Consider the following 22,354-nt stretch of genomic DNA (forward strand, 5'->3'; position numbering starts at 1 on the left):
AACCCTATGTCCACATTTTAATTAAAGTTAAACATCCTCCACCTTCATTTGCATAGACAGGCACTTTTTACGCACGACGCACAATTACTGACACGTGCGCACTGGAGTCCAGCCGCCCACTCACGCACACTCACGCACACACACACACACGCACACAAACATCCAAACTGTGCTTGACCTTTTTCCAATAGGCTTTACTCACATGTAAAGAGTCAGGGCCAATAGAAGTGATGAGAGCGCCACCTGTTGAGGAGATTCGGGAACACCAGTGAGGAGCAGATGAAGCCAAACGCACAGAGGTAAAAACACTGAAGAACTGGATCAGGCACCTTTATTCATCTGGAATCGGTCGATTCATTTGGCAGCATTCAGCTCATATGGGCAAAGGACAGTATAAATACAGACAATACAGATAGAGTGGAAGAAACAGTGTAAATAATGTATTCATTCATGCACAGAACAACAGACAATATAGACACTGCAGCAAAGTCACAAAAAGACATTATTAAGAGTTTGTTGTGAACAATTGGGGCATGGGGTCAAATGATATTACTTGTATTTACAGAAATCTGTTCAGAATGGGCTAAAGCTGATAGAGCCATCTCAGTCACTGTTTACTTATAATTGCTTAAGAAATTTTAGAATATTGGATCCATTTAATTTTCCATTTCTCTGCTCCATCTCCTAAATCAAACAATTTTTTCAGAGTGAATTAACCAAACAATGTTCTGTAGTGTTCGTGTCCTCATCAGGGGTCAAATGGAGAGACTTCTATAAAATTGCTCGAGCGTCCACTTCTGCTGATGGGAGACTATGAAGTGGCTCTCTAAATAAGAATGTCGTCGAAAAGCTCAATATTTTTGTTGGTTATTTCAGAAAGTGAAAATGGTGTATATTCTAGGCCCACATAATACCTGTAAATTAAACTGTTTCAAAGATTTTTTTAAATTGTAATTTTTGATAATTATAGCCTACAGCTGAAAAAATTGGAGACATGTCTCAAAATGTTAGAATATTGCATTTTGAGTTCAAGTAAATCACAATGCAGGACAAAGGATGCCAGCAGATCTGTTGTTCTGTGACTGGCATCAGTTATGATATCCCTGTTTATTACGTACAAACCCAGGCTTATATAAGAGGGGGAGACGCACTCTCCTTATCTTATCTGGCTGCTGCTTATGAGCGGAATTTAAGACAGGATGTCTGCTGAGATGAGTGGGCTGTATTTATGCTGTTGCTGTAAACACAGCAGTATAACTATCATGCAGGAGAGTAAGCTCCATCATTGTATTTTGAACAAGAGGGGCTTCGGAGGAAATACTAAGATTGCTCAACATTATAGCTGTTGAACACACTGGGCCAAATATTTACATTACAGAACAGGCAACAACTAAGTGTCTTCATGCTTTTTTACTGTGTCAGTAAGTGGCAAAAAGTGTTTACAATTTCTCATTTTCACATAACACTTTGGATGTAATGAAATGGAAAATTTAGTTTAGACTATGGAACAACATTGAGGAGTTAAGTGACACAAAAACACAGTTGAACATCCTTCATAGGTGCACTCAGTTATGAAGTCACAAAAAAGATCAATATTGACTTAATAAATATTGCAATGTAGATCTTTAACATATCTTAGATTATGCTGCCATTCATGACTTTTGCACAGAAAAGTGCAACACAAAAAGCAATTCTTATGATGAATTGATGTAATGTGAATATAATTATAAAAAGAACAGCAACAAAGGGATTTCATTATTACTAATCAGAAAATAGCGATACGGTTTTCTGTAGTTTTAGTAGGTAGTAGGCACAGTCAGCACAGCCAGAGCTGCAAATCTGTCCTTTTGTAGGTTATAAAAGGGTTCTGTCACAGTCCCAGCATGCTGCAGTTTATCTTCATGACATAAAATCCTCCCTGGAGGCTCACATGAGATTATGTTGTATATCTGCCTTTGCTCGTTCAAGTTAAAGGTGTAAAAGGAGGGAAGACTCGGGCATGAAGACCCCTCTGCAGTGAGTACTGACACGCTGCGTATCACAGCAGCTCGTACAACGCCTCAGCCACAGCCGCCGGTGACTGCCTGGTCTTCTGCAGCTTTGAGGGCAGGGGAGACCTCTGGAGGATGTAAGGCAGGTCATCTGCACACTGCAGGGTTGTGTTTATCCTTGCAGCGACAGTTTGGTCTCATCAGCAGGCTGTAGTTTCCAAGAGGATCAGGAACATCACATTTCACCACAGAACCTGAAATGTCTTACTGCTGTAAAAAGGCACAGTAAAAATAAATCAACAAACCTGTTTGCATTCACTTCAGTGTAATTAAAGTACAGTTACTGTAATTATATGCAAATCTCAGGCTTCACATCTGACTGCAAAATAAGCTTAGTGTGCACTTCATCAGCAATAATGTAGACAGGTTTAGCCTTATCAGATCAAATTTGTAAATCAAGCATCTAATAGTTAGATTTAAATAATTTTATCAGTGAAAGCCATTTTTCTCATTTTAGCAAGTTTTAAAAATGTATTCTATTATGTACTGTATCATATAGCAGAGATTCTGAAAAAACACTGCATAAATTTTAACAAATTCAGAGAAAAAACACACACCATAACTTTAGTCACAGGCTACATTCACACAACCACCCTTACCGTTCAGTTCAGATTAACTGGTCAGATCTGAATTTTTTGTTTGGCTGTTCCCACTAATTTCTTAAAATGTGGTCAACATCTGATTCTAGTGTGAACTGATCATAGTCCTAAACTGAGACGAATGCACACATGTGGTGGTAAGTGTTCGGATCAAGAAAATACTCCATTACAAGTAAATGTCATGCATTTAAAATCTCATTTAAATCCTATGTAAATGTAAATACTATTAATTAGGCAGTAAAATGGCTACTCTTGCTGTTACTGTTACTATTCTATGTGTTTCTGGATTAATTTTACTGCTGCATTCATATATATGTTGCATTTCACTGCTGTATATGTATAAGGCTGAACTCATTTGAACTATTTTACACAATCTCAGTAATTTTCTCCAGTGTAAAGTTGTGATGAATTTTAATCAGATTATTCAGGCTGAGACTGCATTGCAAAAGATCAGATAAGCATCGTATTAAGGATGACATATGGAAGTGGCCCATGTGACATGTGCTGTTCACACCATCATCAAAAACAGATCCGAGTCACATAGGAGCACAAGATGATTAGATTTGGGACACTATTGGCATGAGTGTGAACATAGCCATATAACTTTACACTATAAGGACCTATGTATTAAACAGAGTCTGCCTTTGTTTAGTACATGTAGAAAGCAGCAAATGTACAATTCAGTGGCCACTTAGCTGCAACTTAAAATGCCCATTAACTTTCTAAATATTATCATTAACTGAAGATCATTACACTAATGGTTATTAAATATTCATGATTCATTTTTATAAACTACAACACCCCTATGGTAATAGTCTGTAAGTATGCATCAGGAAGGTCGCTCAAATAATACCTTTCAGTGGTTGCCGTGGTAATAAAGACAATGAGATGCACATATTTACTTCTATGTGTAAAAATATTGGTTGTGTGAAAAGGGCAAAAACTGTACTAATTAAATACAATAATTAATAAAATAATCATCTCTCATATAAGATTTAAAACATAAAAAAACGTGTCAATGAACCGTTACATTAAATGACACACCTTGGGCTCATGGGTGCGAGTTGGTGTCACAGCCTCACCAGTCTGGCTGAGTGATCCCACTCTACTGGGCTGTCCACCGCGGAGGGTCACTGTTATAGAAGTGGGGGCTTTCTGCCCTACTGACAACACACAAACAAAACTGCTCAGCACTAACAGCTCATGTAACTCTCACATAGTGTTCATATGAATCTGACTTAGACATAAAACACATTGCGCATGTGATGATGGGACGTTTCCAAATATTTAGCAAATCAAAAACAGGATGTTGAGCAATGGGCGGAAGACGTAAAAGAAATCTGGAGAATAGATTCAGGGAAAGGTGAAGGACCTTGATTCATAGCTGAAAAGATGAAATAAAAACAAAATAAAAAAATACAGGAGCAATGAAAACATGAGTTTGATTCTAGTCTTTATTGCAGCAACAGGAACAAAGCATGAGTAATGTCATGTGTGAATGTTACCGTTTTCTCTACACATCTCCATGTAACTCATGTATGGTATATTATCTTCAGGTGATTTCATGAAAGGTTTACAAAATGTAATTACATGAAGAAGCAAACAGAATGAAAACAGACAAAAGGACAGCTTTGACACAGCTAACCCACATAAGCAGTCTGAACCTTCTTTGTTCCAGTACTGGTTTATTCACATCACCTAACTTCATTCACTATTGTCTATAAAAATGTGTAATACATTTACATTTGCATCCATTTCTCAAACATAAACACAAATGTCAAGAATAAGATGGGAAAACTCAACTCTCTGACCTTCCATTTCCCACATGGCTGTTAAATATCATGCTCTTTAATACAAAACATGTCGTACACATGTCGTAATCTGCTCTCAGATGCTTTACAGCTGCAAATCTGAATTCCAGTCAGATTCCTCGAGCCAAACTATCTACACACACATCTACAGTGCTGTCCTCTATGGTCCTGTAGTGCCGTAATCCTCCCTGGCCTACAGACGTCCTGAATATGTGTTTCCAAAATAAAGCCTCAATGAACTCTGGGTATTCAACGTGGCCGTCGTGTTTTGGCATTTCGAGACATACCAGAGGTCTGGTTGGTGATGTGTGCCAGGCCGGGTAAGCTGCTGGCGAGTTTGGCCAGCCCACCGTTGGTAAGGAGCTGGTGGATGGCGGTGGTTTTAGCCACTCCCCCTGCGGTGACCACAGGCACAGCCCGGAGCAGAGTACTGCTGCTGGTACTGATGGAGCTGAGGACCTGACCCTGGGGTTTGCCACAAACCGCCTGAGGGTGGAGGAAAAGAAGACAAACAAATACTTCAATGTCCCATCATAGACTGACTGAACTAAATTTAAAGTCTGACATCTGTGGACGTCTCAGTTACAGTTTCAACATTTTCCTGTTTTACAAAAAATTTACCTGCATGTGTTAATCTGTTCATGTGAAATGCAGAAACATTAAAAGTAGTAAACCAATTACAGTAAACAATAAACCATAAAAATGGTGAACTTTTTCTACAGTTGTTTGTTATGTACTCATAAACTTAATCCCAAACCTCGTGGCATCTTAACCCTTAAAGAACAGTTTTTGTGGCGACTTCTGAAATTTTTTTTCTCTACTTTTCCCAAGTGATTTATCAGCATTCAAATATTATCCCCTACGTTTTGCTTTTTTTTCAGTGAAAATCAGCAATTTTTCTACATATCCAACATTTATGTAGATGTTCATAAAAGCACAGAGTAAACTCAAAGGTTGTAAACGATATAGAAAACTGAAGAAAAAGGTGACTTTTTCAGGAAAACATATTAACATAAAAACAAAATGTCTCCACTGTCATTTGACAAACTACATGGGTTTTACTGGGTCAGTGTCATAGAAGATGAAGATGTTTCCACATTCCCTATGGAGCATCTAAACATCCAAATGAATCATATCTGATGCAGCTGAAAAATGAAACTGAATTATTTACCTGAATTATTTCAATGTATTGATAGGATTAGTGGTTCAAAACATTATTCAACATTTTATATCAGTGGATGCTTTTGGCCTTTAGGTAAGGGTTAACATTGACGTTTCCACAGTCCAACTGCCAAGTGCATCAACAAGTGATGTAGACTTTGATCCCACTGTGCATAAACTTTTGTGAAGGACTTCCCGTAGTTCACAATAAACACTGACTTCTAACTGTACCTGTCCTGCCCCCTCCAAAACATACACAAAATAAGCACTGATGTTGAAGTGAAGATATCCACATGGGTAGTTTGCCATTAAGTGACAGCATTTGCTTACTTGATGTTGTGGTTATTTATTGCATGTTTGTAGTTATTTTTTCAGTCACAAGCCTGCAAACAATTTATAGCAGCAACTGGCAAATACACACTGAACGGGTGGTTTCAATTTTTCCTTTTAATGAAGGCCCAGACATTTCAAAAAATGTGCTTAGACAGTGGTGTCTTCTATTCTTCCTTTTAATGTTGGTTCAAACCCTCACAAACTCACACAGTCGAGCACGACAGCTGCAGACACAGGTCACTTATTTCTGTGAAGATGCCTTGAGGCCTAATCACTAAACCCTGAAACTATTTTCATCTGTGTTGCAAATATTTTATAAGCCATAAGTAAATCACATTATGGGAATTTAATAATTTGACATCTAGTTTAATGCATGAAAACTGCACAACTGTACCAGCTACTTAATTGTGAATATAGAAAAAGCCATGAGGGTGAACCATCGATCTTTGCAGCTGTACTGGTAAAGACTGAAGCTAAACTAAGAATTGCACCAATACAACAATGGTATTTATGTAAGTGGAGAAATAATCTGAGAGCAACAATCTGTGGACCCAGATGTGTATCGGGAAATGAAGACATCTTGGGATGTCAATTTTACTACCAGAGCTTGAGGAAAGTATATTTAGCTACATAAATGGCAGAGTCACTTTAATCAGTGCATCGTCAATACTACATCATTTTCAATACATCATTTAATACCAATACTTCGGTTTCGGAGACCCCAAAACAGCTTAGTGTTCAACTGTCTTTAGTGTGGAGAGTGGAACTGAGCAATGCTTTAAGGGCATTAACATTTTCAAATACCTGGGTGCTTCCAGTGTTGGCGGCTGTGGAAGGTAAGCTAGGAGCTTTGGTGACGATCTCCTGAAGACTGAAACTTAGGCCTTGTAGCAGACTGCTGGCGGAAGGAGCTGCAGACCAAACATAAAAGCAGTGAGTCAGTGAAGTCTACTATTTGGGTGAAATTAGTGCCAAGAGAAGCAATATGGACAAAAACAAGTTGTACTATTACAAACTGCCCAAACCCCCTCCCAACCATCCCACATCAATCCAAACTAGATGGACACACACAATCACAACTGAAAGTCATGTCCAGTCGGTAAGGTTCGGAACAGACAGACAGCGATGGCGCAAGAGGTGATCAATGATGATGTTTGTCTATACCTGTTTCCTAACACTGTCCTCATCCAGTGTTTCAAACAAAGCTGCTGTGTAACCTGGCTGCTGCACTGAGGTTAGCTGGGAGTACAAACAGGCGTGCAGAGCAAGACAGGACAAAGATACCTTGGGCAGAAGCCGGAGCTTGCGCCTGGACTGGTGTGGAGGACCCTGACACCATGCAAGGCTGCACGTTGTTGAAAGAGCTGGAGCCTGGGGACAGGGCACTAGACACCTCTGAGAGACTACCAGACCTGCAGTGACACACATAACCACCGGTCTACTGAGGAGCTACCCCAAAGTGCTGTTGCAGCCATCACTTGCCTCCCAAACGCTGACTGCACCATTCATCAATCCCTCTGCACCAAACACACTTTTGTCCAATAGGGTGAGGGTGGGAGTGGGTGTTGGCATGGTTAGGGGTTTAGCAATCTATATTGGATGTAGCAGGAACAGCTAACTTACCGCTGGCCTGTGAGAAGTCCAGACAGCTCCTTGGCTCCTGCTACAGACTGTCCGACTGTCACAGTAAGAGGCTTCCCAGAAACACTCACTGTGGAGGGAAGACACTACCTCATTAGGACCAGTCAGATATTCCGCCTAAAACAAAGATGTATTAATATCCTCCTTGGGGATAACCCCCCCAGAGATAAATACAAGCACAAGTAGGGTCTTTATAGTTAATAAAAACTGGAAGTAAACCAAAAGCTAGCTGTAAAAAATATTTTAACTGAAATATGACCAAAAAATACAATGACTAAAAGGAAATCCAACTTGGGTTTCCTTGTATTAGACGTTCATAGTGCAGAAAAATCCAATTATACTGCACAATATGAGACATTTGGTAGAGAATAATATATGTTAATCACATTTCATGTCATGCATTTGTTTATGCTACCATTTTCATTTTCTACAAATCAAAAAGTTTCCTCATAACACACAAATGACAAACACTAAACATAATAAATCCTCTAAGTAAAGAAAGTAACCAAAATCAGACAGACAGACAGACAGACAGACAGACAGATAGATAGATAATCAATTGTAATTCTCAAAGGAACACTGGTAAGAAGTCACTTCTTGTCTGTTTTTTTAAGGAATTTTGCCTTTAAAAATACTTTTACTGGAGCCACAGTGCATGGCAAAACCAACATTAGTATTCATCTCAATATTTAATTTTTGTACGTGTAGAAAGGTGGGCTCAAAACCTCAGATTTTCATCATCTTGTCTGCCCACTACTGCTTCTATCAAGCCAACAAAAGCCTTATGTTCCAAAAGCCTAAGCAAGTTGTCGCAATATTTCTCTCCCAACCTACATATAAACTATCTGCTTTAAGAGTCACAAATGAACAAACAGTGGTATTTTGTTTACCTTCTTGTGCGGTTGGACTGATGGTCCCACCTGCTGATTCACTTTGGGAAACTATGGTGACCTTGATCTTGGCTCTTTTCGAGGCTTTGCTTGGTGTGGGGCTCGGCGTTTGCCTTCTCTTGCCATGTGGCCTCACATCGTCTCTGTCCAGGCCCTCCATCTGATCACTGGATACTGGCACTGCCCCACAAAAAAACCACACAAACATGTTTATGAGGCTACTCAAGTGACCTGAACCAGGAGTGATGTTTATGTAAACCAGCCGGTGGTTTTTACATTTTTTAATTCTGACGCAACCTAGTAGTGTTTATAATGTAAACTAGGTGTGAAAAATGTTCCACAATAAAAAATCTCTTCATGGTTTGAGACATGTATATTTTAAAGCACAATAAGGTGAGCTTAGTAAGGAGTCAGTGTAGTATTTCGGTGTTTTAATGTAAAAAAAAAAAATAGGGCAAGGGAAATAAAGAAGAGTGAAAATAGACAGAGGGAAGAGTGAAGATCAGGGATAGACACTTACCAAAAATACAAGGAGAGGTGCCAGGAGGAAGATTTTTCCTCACAAGCACATTTTGTTTCATAAAAGCAGCAAACTGAGCTGGAATGAATTGGAAAAAAGCCAGAAAGGAAAGTTGTAGGAGGAGAAGAGACAGAAGATGAGAGGAGAGCATTACAGTCACGCTCCATCTTGCCCCATCAGATGTCGTGACGTGATAATCTCTCAAATATTTTATTTACAATCATTTAATCCTCACATCATCACACATACCACTCTGTTTGCTAACCTAACATGGCCTTTACAAAAGTCACTCGAGGTGAATGACTCATTGTATCAAGTTTACACAAACAACTGGAGTGAACGTGAAAGCTGTGTATGCACAGGTACCGAGAAATGCAGGCGAATGTGGAGAACAGTATGTCTTTCAGAGAATCCTGAGTTTCAAGTGTTGGTAAACTAACCTTGGGCCTGCTTATGAGTAAGGACTGTCCCAGAGCGCTGCATGTGAGTCTTGAGGAGCTGTGTGGCTGTGATAAGACTGGACTTCTGAGCTGGAGACAGACCGGATGTCTTGGGCTTTGGACTTGAAGTGGGACTGCTGCAGACACTAGACAAATCCTACAAAGAAGAAGAGGAACTGATGAATGCGGATTCATCCCTCTGAGCCATGGAACAACTGAACATCACAACCAAGTGACTCCCAGCATTCTGTCCCTGGAGACCTGACCCCGTACTTCTAGAAAAAGCTGAGTGCACCCCCCCCCACCCAAAAAATCCCTCCCACACTCCCGAATAATAAAATTATTTCAAAACTTCATCAGTAAAAATGAAAACCTGTTACAGTTTTTTCCATTTTGTCTCTTTCATTCTTGTTTGGTTTTACGTTCATCATCTTTAAATGTTAGTGGAAAATTAAAGGTTTGACCTACTTTCAAGTCTGCCATTAATGATTTAAAACAGAAGAATATATTTTAAACTACTCTTTTGATTACAAAGCAAGTTTAATTTCAGCAATCTCACAACCTCATTGCAGACAAAGTTTTAAGACCCAAGAAAAATTAACAGTTCTCTCTTCTTAACAAAAAAGCTGGTGGGGATCATTGCCACGACTGGGAAACTTCTGAATGGCCTTAGTCTAAAAGCCACTTGGCAGATTTTAACCTTGAATTTACAAAAACTTGTCTTTAAAATTCAAATAATTATTTCTAATATCAGTCTCAAAATATGTTTATAGATTAATATAACCATATTTATAAACATATGCCTCTATTACATGACGGATCTCAAGCCGTAAGAGGGGATGGAGTATGTGCCTCTGTTATACGTTGGAGTTTACACGGGGTCTTTACACGGGGGTACCGCCCCCTGTTGAGAAACACTGTAATAGTCCAACCGTTTGCATTTCGACATGGGGTGAATCTGCTGCATCTCCTATGTACTAATAGCCAGTGAGTCCGTGATTTTTTTTTTTTCCCCCTCCCATCTTGTGCTTGAGCCCCCCCGTTAGAGTGTCCACTCCCCCCCGGTTGAGAACCACTAATCTAAAGTTTTTAAGAGATAGTTGTAAAGTTACCCCATAAAAGAAAGTTACTGTATTAACTCACCTCTGACCCTGAGGGGGATATGGGAACTCTTAGTGCAGGGGAAGAAGGTCGTCCTCGATCCATGTCAAAGGGGAGCTCTCGTCGAGGCCTTTTCTTCTTCTCTGTGTCCATGTCCCTCATCTCCCCGGAGCCATGGCCATGGCCCTCTGCCCGAGTAAGGACTCCAGACAAAAAATCAGCAATCTCATCCTGTAGAACAGAGGGGGAGGATGAAGACAACTTATCAGCTCTGTAACATCCCAAAGAAGACCATGAAATTCGTTCGAGGACAAAGACCAACCTGAATGCAGCGGTCCACCATGGTCTGCGTTAGCCCCTCAGACCTCATCTTTGCTGAATTGATTCTGGTGACAGATAAACCATTACTGATGAAATCTTTATACTGCGCTATAAACAAATAAAACATTTTTCCTCTTTAAACCCCACCATCAGGAGTTGTAACTAACCTGAGGTTGTCGTCAGCTCCTCCCACCACCACCATGCTGTTGTCTGCCCTAAGCTTCTCTCTGAACTCCTCCATGCCTTCGATGCTACACTGCAGAGCACTCTGACCGACCACAAACAACACTGGGGTCTTCATGTCCAGAAGGGGATCATCAACATCCTGGGGAAAAAACAAAAACATCCATTACAACATGTTTGGTTAAAATAACAAAACGAATACTTACATGAGTGGTACAATGCATAAAGATGGAAGAGCTTTAAGCCTTACCCCCCTCGGGCCGTTAACTGTTAGTAAGGGGAAGCCAAGGCACACCACAGCAGTAAGATACTCCATGAGGGATACCTGCAGAGAATAACAATCAATCAGACTGTGCTTAAAGAAGAACAGTTTTGTGTAGGGGTTGCTGTTAAATAAGAATGTGATGTGCTGAAATAAGCCTTACATGACAAGCAATGAGAGCCCCAGCATTCCAACCGACCAGAATAATGGGTTTGTGGGGGAAGTGACTGTGCACCTGGTGGTTAGATGCACAATAATTAATCAATAAAACAGCATGTGCTTCTTATACAAAATACACAGGCAGAATCAGCTTTTTTTTTTGTATTAAGGACAACATTTCAAGTAGCATTTAATAATGTATTCAGAATTCTGTTCAAGCACCCAAGAACAAAGTCTTGTCCTTGTAATCAAAAGTCCCACTTTCATTCTGTATTGAGGAATTAAAATACTGTTTAACAGAATCAAAATATATAATTTCAAACAAAATAATGAGCCTGGACTAAGTGACACAAGGTATTATTCTTGGGACAAACGGCCTGTGTGTGTCACTATGAACATCTCTGTGGTGTTGTCTTCCTGTTTGTTTTTATTATTTTGATTCAACTCTACAGACAACAAATGTAGGAAGTAATATAAAGTCAAAATATTTATGTGGTTTAAAAAGGGTTAAGAAAAACAACTAAACACAGATCCTTATCGCAAGATGGTAGAACATTATTTTTTTAGACTTAAATCACTTTCACTCTGCAACTACAGTCAAATTAATCAGTTAAAACACATTCCTACCTCCATAACCTTGGCTCTGACGGTGCCCAGCATGTGCTCCAGACACTGAGTAATGCCAATATTGGCTCCACTGTTTACATGGGTGTGCACAGGAATAACCTAACACAAAAAAATAGCTCAAAGAAACAATTCTAGGACAATAAAAACCTGAATTCTCCTATTCAGTAGAGTTCAAACCTTTCCCAGGCAGGAGAGCTGCGACTGCCAGAATCTCATTCGCCGTGAAGTAGAGAGGGCAGGGTTAGTCGGGCTTGATGGTGCAATTAGGATAAGAGGGGATCCAGGAAGCTTGCTCTGAAACATTTAACGTAAACAGACCTTTGTATGTAATATTTGCACCATGATGAACCAGCCAAAAAGCTATTTCAAAATGTTATGTATTGGAAAAGTGAAAGTGAAATGTATAATAGTGTTACCGGTTTATTTTGAGACAATACTCCAACAGCTGGGTCCCAAGGACGTTTTAATAACAATGACAGGGCCTCAGCGCTTGGCGCACCACTCTTGGTTGTGGTTAGCAACATCCTGTCAATCAGCGAAGGCAACTTTCCAGACACACAGAGGGAGAAAAAATTAATATGGAATCCCAGAGATAGATTGCAGAGATAATGTAAAGAGGGATAATGTGCAGCCACTGCATAATAAACCCCTACAGGATGACATTGTCTATACAGTAATGGACAGATACTAACTCAAGAAACTAAAAATAAATAAATAAATGACATCCAATGTGCCCACATCAATAGACTGTTATTGAAGCAATAACAACCATTGACTGATGACAACAGAGCGTTCAACAAAGCTTAGTGATGAGTATATTTAAACATACCTTGCTTTTGAGAGTCTGCAGTATATCCAAATAAGCAGCCAGCATGGCGAGACTCAAGGATTCAATCATGGTGGTGTGTAACCACTGTGTCAGTTTGGTGTCCCAATTTACACTGGCTAATGCATGTCGTACCTTCCTGGCACACTTGTCCACGGCTATTCTGCGCAAAATGGGCTCATTGGCAGCCTAATGGACAGAGAAGAGAGTGCATCAAGAAACCAGGCCTTTCAGTAATCCCAAATTTAATCATTGTTCATTACATCAATTAATCTCTGAAATTGAACAAACTGCTGTTGTGATTCATGTTATGCTTACATAAAATGAGTAAGCCTTTCAATGTGTAAATGTTCTTCAAAGATGAATACAGATAAAATAATGTTACAAAAAAAAAAAAAAAAAAAAAAAAAAAAGCACATTCTTATACAAATCAAGAACTCACATTTTCATTGGCCAGACGGGCCAGTCTCTCAGCTTGCAGAGCTTTGAGGACTTTGTTGAACAATTTGTTCTGAGTCACTGACCATCCTGTCCTAAAACAAAATGAGCAGAACAAGTGTCAAAACAATTCACCACAACTGAGATAGTGTCAGTCATGACTACCATTCTAGATTACCACATTGCTGTAATAATAAATAATGACAGTGAATCCATCAATAGGCTGTATTACTTGTTAACGTGTTCTTCCCAATCGTCTGGGGGTGGGGGGCTTTCTGCTACGGTGCGAGCAAACAGGACATGGCGTTCACATTCCTTCATCACACTAAGAGCTTTATAATTATCATATAGAGGAACAGGTGTGGGTGTGATGGTTTCCACATCAATTAATCCATCAGAATCTCTGCAGAAAGCAAAAAACATGTTAGAGCAGGGACAAACAGGAGTCTAATACTGAGAGTATGAATATCAGTTGTGGGAACCACGCTGTATACAGTGGTGTAATATAATTCACAGCTCATGATTAGTAGCTTGTTGACTCACGATGAAGCTTCTGGCTGGCGACGAGGGGTAACAAACAGAGTTCTTGTGGGTCTGGCACTGCTGGCATCTGGGTGGGCATTCCATGGTTTTGCATAGCTATGATCCAGAAAAACCAAATCCAGCTCTCGCTCATGAGCTGACAGCTGGAAGAGCAAGGATGTGCCCATCTTTCTTGCTGATATCTGAAAGTCCTTCTCCCCACCACGATGCATGCTCTTCCTGGGCCCTGAAGGGCCCTTGGAAGGTCTCAGCGTCTAAGGAATCTGGCTACACTGGTAGGAAGAGGAAGAAAATCATTATCAGAAAACACCACACTCACAAACTTCTTATCACATAGAAACACTACTGATTTTACACATGAAGAAAGAGTGGTTACTGATACTTAACACTATGCAGTGTGTGAAGTTCTAAGTACTGTATGTATAATATAATTTAGGTACACTTGCATGCAGAAGCAAAGTATTGACTTCTTAATGTTCTAGCTCTAGAGCACAGTGTTTTTTTCCCTGAAATTTTAATGCAGCTGTCGTGTTTAGGTCAAGATGTCTAGTTTTGTTAGACATATGATGCTGCTTGGTACTTTTTAAGTTTTAAGTTGAATATATAAATATAAAACTCAACTATTGCATATCCACTCTTTCTGAAGCATCTAAACTACATTTAACTTAATTAAATATTACATTAAATCTACAGCACAGTTTATACAAATGTTTACAATGACGGAATGTACTCTGAGGCGATGCATCCGACAAATGGGATGCAGAACAAACACTGACTTGGCAATTTGAACGAACTAACGACTAATACATCAATTCAGAAAACATGCTGGTTATGTGATACGTAAAATAATTCCTGTTTGCAGATTTAGCCTGTTTAAGACGCAGGTGCTTTGTCCAGTGCACCACCCCATAGCGCCGTATGCTACAACGTCGTTTACATCAAGAAGATCTAACCTCCTACTCATTTTTTTTCTTTGTACATCATAAGAGACGGTGTTGTTCGGATGATATAGGGTGCAACCTTTGTAATTAAAAGCTTAATGTGTATCCGCATTAGTGTTAGTTCGGTGTAAAACGACAGGCGGCGGCTGGGCTGTGGGCTGGCCTAGCACGCCTCCGTTAGCATAACTAGCTAAATGCTATCTATGCAACACTGTCGCTGCGTGGGCTGCTCACCTTTCCTTATATTACTCCATGTTTGCCGTGATGAGCTAAACTAAGAGATGAGACCAAACTAAATCGTTTTTCTTCGCATATTTAACGTTAAACAAAACACAAACATTTAGTTCGTGTGAGCCTCACTTCCTTTTGTTTAGCAATTTGTTGCCATATTTTCTTAAAATCCCCCCTTCGAAGACAACGAGGAGAATCGAACGGTGTTTTTGACGGAACTGGCAACCCGGTTGGTGGCGCGTCACTGAATTACATAACCAGAGCAAATTACAGTCCACAGCTACTGACAACATGACACTACATTTAACACAAAGATCATTTCTGAGGGAATGCATTTTATTTGAACTGCAAAAGTCTCGCAGTAAAGTAATTTGGGCTCCTCTGGTCTGTTTTTGAATGACAATTGTTAATATAGATTTCCTCTTTGGTCTTTATTTGCACAAAGTTTTTGGGGTGAAAAGCCAAGATCAAGCAGTAACTTTGGGAAAAATTATAAATACAAATATATAAAATTGTTGCCTCTCAGATGAAGTGGGGTAGAATACAAGTAGAACACCTTTTGAATCGCTTTTGGTCAGTTTATTGTTCATTTCAATGGGTTGAGAAGTTTATTGATACAATGGTGGCTTGTTTTGTTGGACAGTGGTGGAAAACCTGCCTTCCCTTTTTGCCTTGTAGATCCACCGATTCTTATTATTCACATTTACACATCATATCCATTGGAGCTTGTACATTGTAATTTTTTTCATTTCATAAAGCAATCCATTTTGTGGCCATGCAACTAGACTAGAGCAGGGGTCTCAAACTCATTTTCTTTCAGGGGCCACCCTCTGCCCAATTTGTTCTCTGATGGGCCGGACCAGTAAAATAATTGCATAATAACCTATAAATAATGACAGCTCCAAATTTTTGTCTTTGTTTTAGTGCAAAAACCCTCATTAAATTATGAAAATACTTACTTTTATAAACTATCCACACAAAAAAAGATGTGAATAACCTGAAAAACTGAAATTTCTTAAGAAAAATAAGTGAAATTTTAACTATATTCAGCCTCAACTTATCATTTTTACACGTGCATTATGGATCGGATCTACAAAGACACTAAACACTTAGTAACAGGCAGAAAACTGTTAAAATTGTGCTTAATTTTCGTTAGACATTTCAGGTTTATATTTGTTCAGGTTATTCACATTTTATTTTTTCAGGATAGTTTGTAAATGTAAGTATTTTCATAATTTAAAGTTATTTTTTGCACTTAAAACAAAGAAAAAAATTTGAAGTTGTCATTATTTTTAGGCATAGTGTAATATTTTTTTCCACATCAAACCGAGAAGAAAATATGGAGTCATTATTTTTTGGAGGTTATTATGCTGTTATTTTACTGTAGATCATATTGGTCTGTACCTGAACTAAAATGACTTCGACAGCGTTGACTGTTGAATTTTTGCACTTTGCAAATTCATCCCACGGGCTGGAATGGAACCTCTGGTGGGCCGCATTTGGCCCCCAGACCACATGTTTGAGACCCCTGCTCTAGAGGAACTGCATAGGCTACAGAAGATTAGGCTCCCTCTCAATATATCTCTATAAAACAAACATAAAATAAAAGTTAGTCTGAGAATACTTTAGAAAATAAAATTGAAGAAAAAATACAATTATGGCTACTTTCTGATAGAATACACTTAAAATACATATAAATTCCATCCAAAAAATTTTGAAAGTACCCCACTATGTCCTCTGTAGGACTTTCATTTTAGGCTAAAACCCTTTCTGTTTGTTTGGTTTTGTTGTCAGAAGATGACCCCTTTCAGTATTAGCTGAAATTAAGCAACAGCCCCTCCTCAGGTCCAAAGGTCCATGCAAACACACTATTTAAAACACAGAGTTTTGCAAATACAGATTGTTTTTTCTTTTTTTTTTCATGTCCAACAAGACGTGCTACCACTATGGTAAGTTTTAATATTACAAAGCTGTATTTATTAGTTATTTGCTGAATGATTCAAGTTTTGTTAACCAGGGTGAGATAAAAAGCTGAGGATTAGACATGCACAGTGTGCTGCATATCATCCTGAAAGTCAGGGAGCTCTCAAACGCATTCACCAGACCCTTAAATCACTGCTACAGCCTTATTGTGTGGAACTTGGTTGTGACTGGGAAGAAGGTCTCCCATGGCTAATGTTAGCTGGTCATGAAGTAACACAGGAGAGTGCTGGTTTTAGCCCAAATGATCTTGTGTTTGGTCACATTGTTTGTAGTCTGAGGTTTTAGCCCTGTTCCCTGTCCTGGATTCCCCTTTTCAGGTAAAATTCTGGTCCGTACTCTGAAGGTTTTGGATCTGAATTATGTGATGCCCTGGCCAACAAATGTCCACTCATTTATGTCATGTTAACATACTGAAACCCTATAATGTATTCATAGTCCCCTTGGGTCTAACTTGTTGGGGGGTGCTGGAGTTCATGACTGTGGGCAGTCTGTTGTTTGGCCTCACCTCTTAAGGGTGTGGTTTGATCTGTCTGATCAGTCCGCTGATGACGTGGGCAGCATAATGGTATTGCTCGGTTAGTTACTTAGTTTTGTTCAATACATACACAGACCTCATTCACCCAAACATCCATTACACTACTAATATCTGCCATCTACATACTGCATTTTGACTTTCATTCAGATAAATGACTAAGTTAAGTAATTTTCTTTGTTTAGGGAAATGGGTGTGTTGTTTTTTTTACATTCATTGAGCCAGATTTGTAAGAACTGTATGTTTGGTTCACATGTTAAAATAACTTTCATTTTATTTTTTTGTGCAGAAATACTTCATTCTTGCTTTGCTGCTGTGTGCCCTTGCAGCTTCGGCACATGCTTCTTGTTATCAAAAAATAGGAAAACCAGGTAACATACAAACACCAGTATATTAAACTTACACAGGATACTATTACAGATGGACTATTAAATGTTTATCATTTCTTCTTCATCCATAGGTATGACTCATTGTGTAGATGATGCTGATGGTACAATACATGAAGTAGGATCGTCATGGAGAAACAGCAAATGCATGGACTGTACCTGCTCTGGATGTTGTACAACGTATGTATTTATTAATTGCCAATTACAGTTATCACTGGTGTATCTACATGTGACTGTTTCCTCTGCAGGTTTGCCATACCGAGACAATTTCCAGAAGACTGTGTGTCCGTGTTTGACCCGGTGGCTTGCAAATACATCGTGCACAAGAAGGATGACAACAACACATTATGTGACATTTACGTTTCTGTACTATAATGATGGACTCGTGCACCCAGAAGAAACAAAAAAATTAATTCCACACTTGTTTTTTTTTCCCACTTTCACACTATGATTCAAATAAGTTTTGAGTACAGTCTGTACCACTTTTCTCTACTGTGAACTATGTGGTTGCAGGTATTTTACCCATATTCTGCTCACTGTGTCAGTGGACCTGATAGTTTTAGTTTGTCCAGATAAAATACTGAAGATGTAAAATAATTTACAGCTTAAAGCCCCTGATGGAAAGGTTCTTCAGATATTTTGTATGTATTTAGCAGAGGCCATGTAAATGACACAGTACTGTACTGTCTCTGTGAATATCACTGCATTGCAAATAAAGAGATAATCAAGAAAAATCTCAACATTATTGTGCATTTTCTTTGTCCAGAATTGTTTTCTCTTTCAACTGGGAGATACAGCATCAGCCAATCAGAGCTTTGCTGAGTTCTCACTTTGAGGGCTCATAGTTGAAACAAGAAATTAAATATAAATCATGTTGTTTCTTGAGTTTATCTCCTTCAAAACTGTAAATTTTAAATTGTGTCGGGGGGGATCCAGGGTTGTTCAGTCAAAACCAAGTAAACTGTTTAAAAGATTTTAGAAGTATTCATCACTGCTCCTGTCAACCAGGGTTCTTTATCACATTTGGTTAAGCCGGTCATGTCAAATCTAGGTGTTAAAATGGACCCCGATCTTAAACTCGAGCGACAAATTAGTCAGTCCCTCCAGGAATTTGCGATGTTGTGATTACAACTATTAACGCAAATTCAACCAATCACTGTGAATTCTGTGTGGCGCTGCAATTTCGTCCAATCACCGCGAATTTTCCGCAAATTTGACTAATCACCTTATCCCCCTTTTGCCCACCCCTGTCTGCATCACATGTACGTCATCATGTTCACTTCCTTGTTGACGGTTGAGAAGATGAAGACATGTGCGATTCAAAACACTCATATTTACCGACAAATATCACTGCCAAAGTTCGTGCAAGTCAGTTTCCAGATGTGTTACACAAAAGCAGAAGTATACTGCTCTGCACTGCCTGCAATATTGTGGTGGAACACGAACAAAAGTGGCTGCTCCACAGACACTTTTCAACCACAAAACATGCAGGAGAACGGCTGAAACTGGAAGAGGAAAGACGAGACAAGTCCCAGTGACAGAGGCTATTGGATCCAGAACAACAGCAGGAGCTGAAAGGGTCAAGGTTAGCGCAGATATACTCTGTAAGGCAATAGAAGAGAAGAAGAAAGAACCTGTGGAGGCATGCTTTCCTTTCTGTATATTGCATGTGTGTGTGTGTGTGTGTGTGTGTGTGTGTGTGTGTGCATGAGGGAGTGCGAGCGCAAGTCTGGGTGTGGAGTTGAAAAACGAGCTCATAAATGAAAATAGTCATTAAACTTGGTGTTAATATTAATGTTTACTCTTATGTGTTAGAAAGCAACCCAAGTCTGCCTGCCCTGTGTACCTGTCTGTGTGTGTGTGTGTGTGTGTGTGTAGGTGTGTGTGTGTGTGTGTGTGTGCATGTAACCCATCTAACCCTAACCCTAAATACACTACTATATCATTAAGGAAGCAAAAGTCATGTGTTGTGTTGTATAAATGTGAGATGGGGGTGAGATTTAATAAGTTTTCTTCTTCCCACTCCTTTTTGAGCAGTACATATTGAATTTATTTTGTTATTACTAGTGTACATGGCAATTGTTATTTTGTCTTGATCATCTTCATTAATGTATTTGCTCTGATATTAGTTCCTTGTTCACAAAAATTTTTTAAATTTTTCTTCTGCTCAAAAGAAATAAATGAATGAATGAAAAAAAAAAGCCTGTTTGTTTAAAATCATTGCTTCCTGGTGCTTTTTAAGGCTAAAAACTCAAAAAAGACTGTTCCAGGTAATTTGTTGTTCCTGTGACTTTATTAAAAGAAGTCTCAAATCATCACAACTTTCTCTGCAATTTTTTGGAAAAGCTGCCGCAAAATCAGGCTTTTTAGGCCGCAATAAAAAAAAAAAAAAAAAAAAAAAATCCCACGAAATCCTAGAGGGACTGATTAATAACGTACTGCATGTATTTGGATGAAAGTGATGTTGTTCTACATTGCATTTGTGTATATAAGTTATTTATTACAAAAAAATGTTTGCTATAACTGTGTAACAGCAAAACAGGAAAGAGAAAAACTAAGGATCAGGCTCTCAGGTTGTGTGACCCTATGCTCTCATTAGCTGGAGTTCTGTGATGCTATGCTCTGATTGGTTGACGTTCTGTGACGCTTCGCTCTGATCAGCTGATGTTCTGCAACGCTGCGTTCTCATTGGCTGACGTTCTGTGACACTGTGCTCTCATTGGCTGACGGTCTGTGACGCTCCACTTTGATTGGTTGACGTTCTGTGATGCTATGCTCTCATTAGCTTGCATTCTGTGATGCTACGCTCTCATTAGCTTGCATTCTGTGATGCTGCGCTCTCATTGGCTGGCGTTCTGTGACACTGCGCTCTCATTGGCTGACGTTCTGTGACGCTCCGCTCTGATTGGCTGGCGTTCTTTGACGCTATGCTCTGATTGGCTGGCATTCTTTGACGCTATGCTCTCATTGGCTGGTGTTCCATGAAGCTGCACTCTCATTGGCTGATGTTCTGTGATGCTGCGCTCTCATTGGTTGGCATTCTGTGACGCTGCACTCTCATTGGCTGACGGTCTGTGATGCTCTGCTCTGATTGGCTGGTGTTCTTTGACGCTACGCTCTCATTGGCTGACAATCCATGAAGCTGCACTCTCATTGGCTGGCATTCTGTGACGCTGTGCTCTCATTGGCTGATGTTGTGTGACGCTTCGCTCTCATTGGCTGATGTTCCGTGACAATGCGCTCTCATTGGCTGATGTTCTGTGATGCTGTGCTCTCATTGGCTGGCATTCTGTGACGCTGCACTCTCATTGGCTGTTGTTCTGTGACGCTCTGCTCTCATTGGCTGACGTTCTGTGACGCTGTTCTCTCATTGGCTGACGTTCTGTGATGCTGCGCTCTGATTGGCTGATGTTCTGTGACGCTGCGCTCTGATTGGCTGGCGTTCTGTGACGCTACGCTCTCATTGGTTGACGTTCTGAGATGCTGCGCTCTCATTGGCTGGCATTTTGTGACGCTGCGCTCTCATTGACTGGCGTTCTTTGACACTCCACTCTCATTGGCTTGCGTTCTGTGATGCTGTGCTCTGATTGGCTGGCGTTCTGTGACACAACGCTCTGATTGGTTGATTTTCTGTGACGCTGCGTTCTCATTGGCTGATGTTCTGTGACGCTGCGCTCTCATTGGCTGGCGTTTTGTGACGCTGCGCTCTCATTGGCTGGTGTTCTGTGACGCTCCACTGTCATTGGCAGATGTTCTGTGATGCTGCACTCTCATTGGCTGGCATTCTGTGACGTTCTGCTCTCATTGGCTGGCGTTCTGTGACGCTGAGCTTTCATTGGCTGACGTCCTGTGATGCTACGCTCTCATTGGCTGGCGTTCTGTGACGCTCTGCTCTCATTGGCTGGCGTTTTGTGACGCTGCGCTCTCATTGGCTGGCGTTTTGTGACGCTGCGCTCTCATTGGCTGGCGTTCTGTGACGCTACGCTTTCATTGGCTGACGTCCTATGACGCTACGCTCTCATTGGCTGGTGTTCTGTGACACTCCGCTCTCATTGGCTGATGTTCTGTGACGCTGCACTCTCATTGGCTGACGTTCCATGGCGCTGTGCTCTGATTGGCTGGCGTTCTGTGATGCAACGCTCTGATTGGTTGATTTTCTGTGATGCTGCGCTCTTATTGGCTGGCTCTCTGTGATGCTGCGCTCTCATTGGCTGGCGTTCTGTGACGCTGCGCTCTTATTGGCTGGCGTTCTGTGACGCTGCACTCTCATTGGCTGACGTTCCGTGACGCTGCGCTCTCATTGGCTGACGTTCCGTGACGCTGCGCTCTCATTGGGTGGCGTTCTGTGACGCTCCACTCTCATTGGCTGATGTTC

General features: G+C 40.2%; 1 protein-coding gene across 9 annotated transcripts; it reads right to left on the minus strand.

The window, feature by feature from the left end:
* Positions 1-315: 315 nt before the first annotated feature.
* kansl3 (KAT8 regulatory NSL complex subunit 3) lies at positions 316-15,247 on the minus strand. 9 transcript variants are annotated; one of them, XM_030143659.1, is made up of 22 exons: positions 15,082-15,247; positions 13,907-14,173; positions 13,596-13,766; positions 13,368-13,458; positions 12,929-13,114; positions 12,516-12,644; positions 12,277-12,393; positions 12,100-12,198; positions 11,477-11,548; positions 11,302-11,376; positions 11,036-11,193; positions 10,870-10,933; positions 10,590-10,778; positions 9,447-9,603; positions 9,007-9,084; positions 8,487-8,666; positions 7,579-7,666; positions 7,240-7,367; positions 6,760-6,866; positions 4,749-4,947; positions 3,695-3,813; positions 316-2,264 (listed from the first exon to the last, which is right to left on the minus strand). In XM_030143659.1, exons 2-22 carry the CDS (start codon positions 14,116-14,118, stop codon positions 2,256-2,258), a joined length of 2,628 nt encoding a protein of 875 aa, XP_029999519.1. In that variant the 5' UTR covers positions 14,119-14,173; positions 15,082-15,247; the 3' UTR covers positions 316-2,255. The 9 variants fall into 9 exon arrangements, with proteins under 9 accessions (XP_029999519.1, XP_029999522.1, XP_029999523.1 ...); XM_030143662.1 differs by having other exon boundaries at positions 3,695-3,810; positions 13,907-14,178; XM_030143663.1 differs by having other exon boundaries at positions 316-2,258; positions 13,907-14,178.
* Positions 15,248-22,354: the final 7,107 nt, after the last annotated feature.

Source organism: Sphaeramia orbicularis, chromosome 9 (genome assembly GCF_902148855.1).
Source record: "Sphaeramia orbicularis chromosome 9, fSphaOr1.1, whole genome shotgun sequence".
NCBI classification, from domain to species: domain Eukaryota; kingdom Metazoa; phylum Chordata; class Actinopteri; order Kurtiformes; family Apogonidae; genus Sphaeramia; species Sphaeramia orbicularis.

Bases quoted from the DNA above. Each gene is read 5' to 3' on its own strand.
- kansl3 (XM_030143659.1), bottom strand. From the start codon at position 14,118: ATGCATCGTGGTGGGGAGAAGGACTTTCAGATATCAGCAAGAAAGATG. The intron at 9,085-9,446 runs GTTAGTTTACCA...AATTCATTCCAG, and splicing joins TACTCATAAGCAGGCCCAAG to CTCAGTTTGCTGCTTTTATG. The intron at 3,814-4,748 runs GTATGTCTCGAA...GTGTGTTGTCAG, and splicing joins CATCACCAACCAGACCTCTG to TAGGGCAGAAAGCCCCCACT.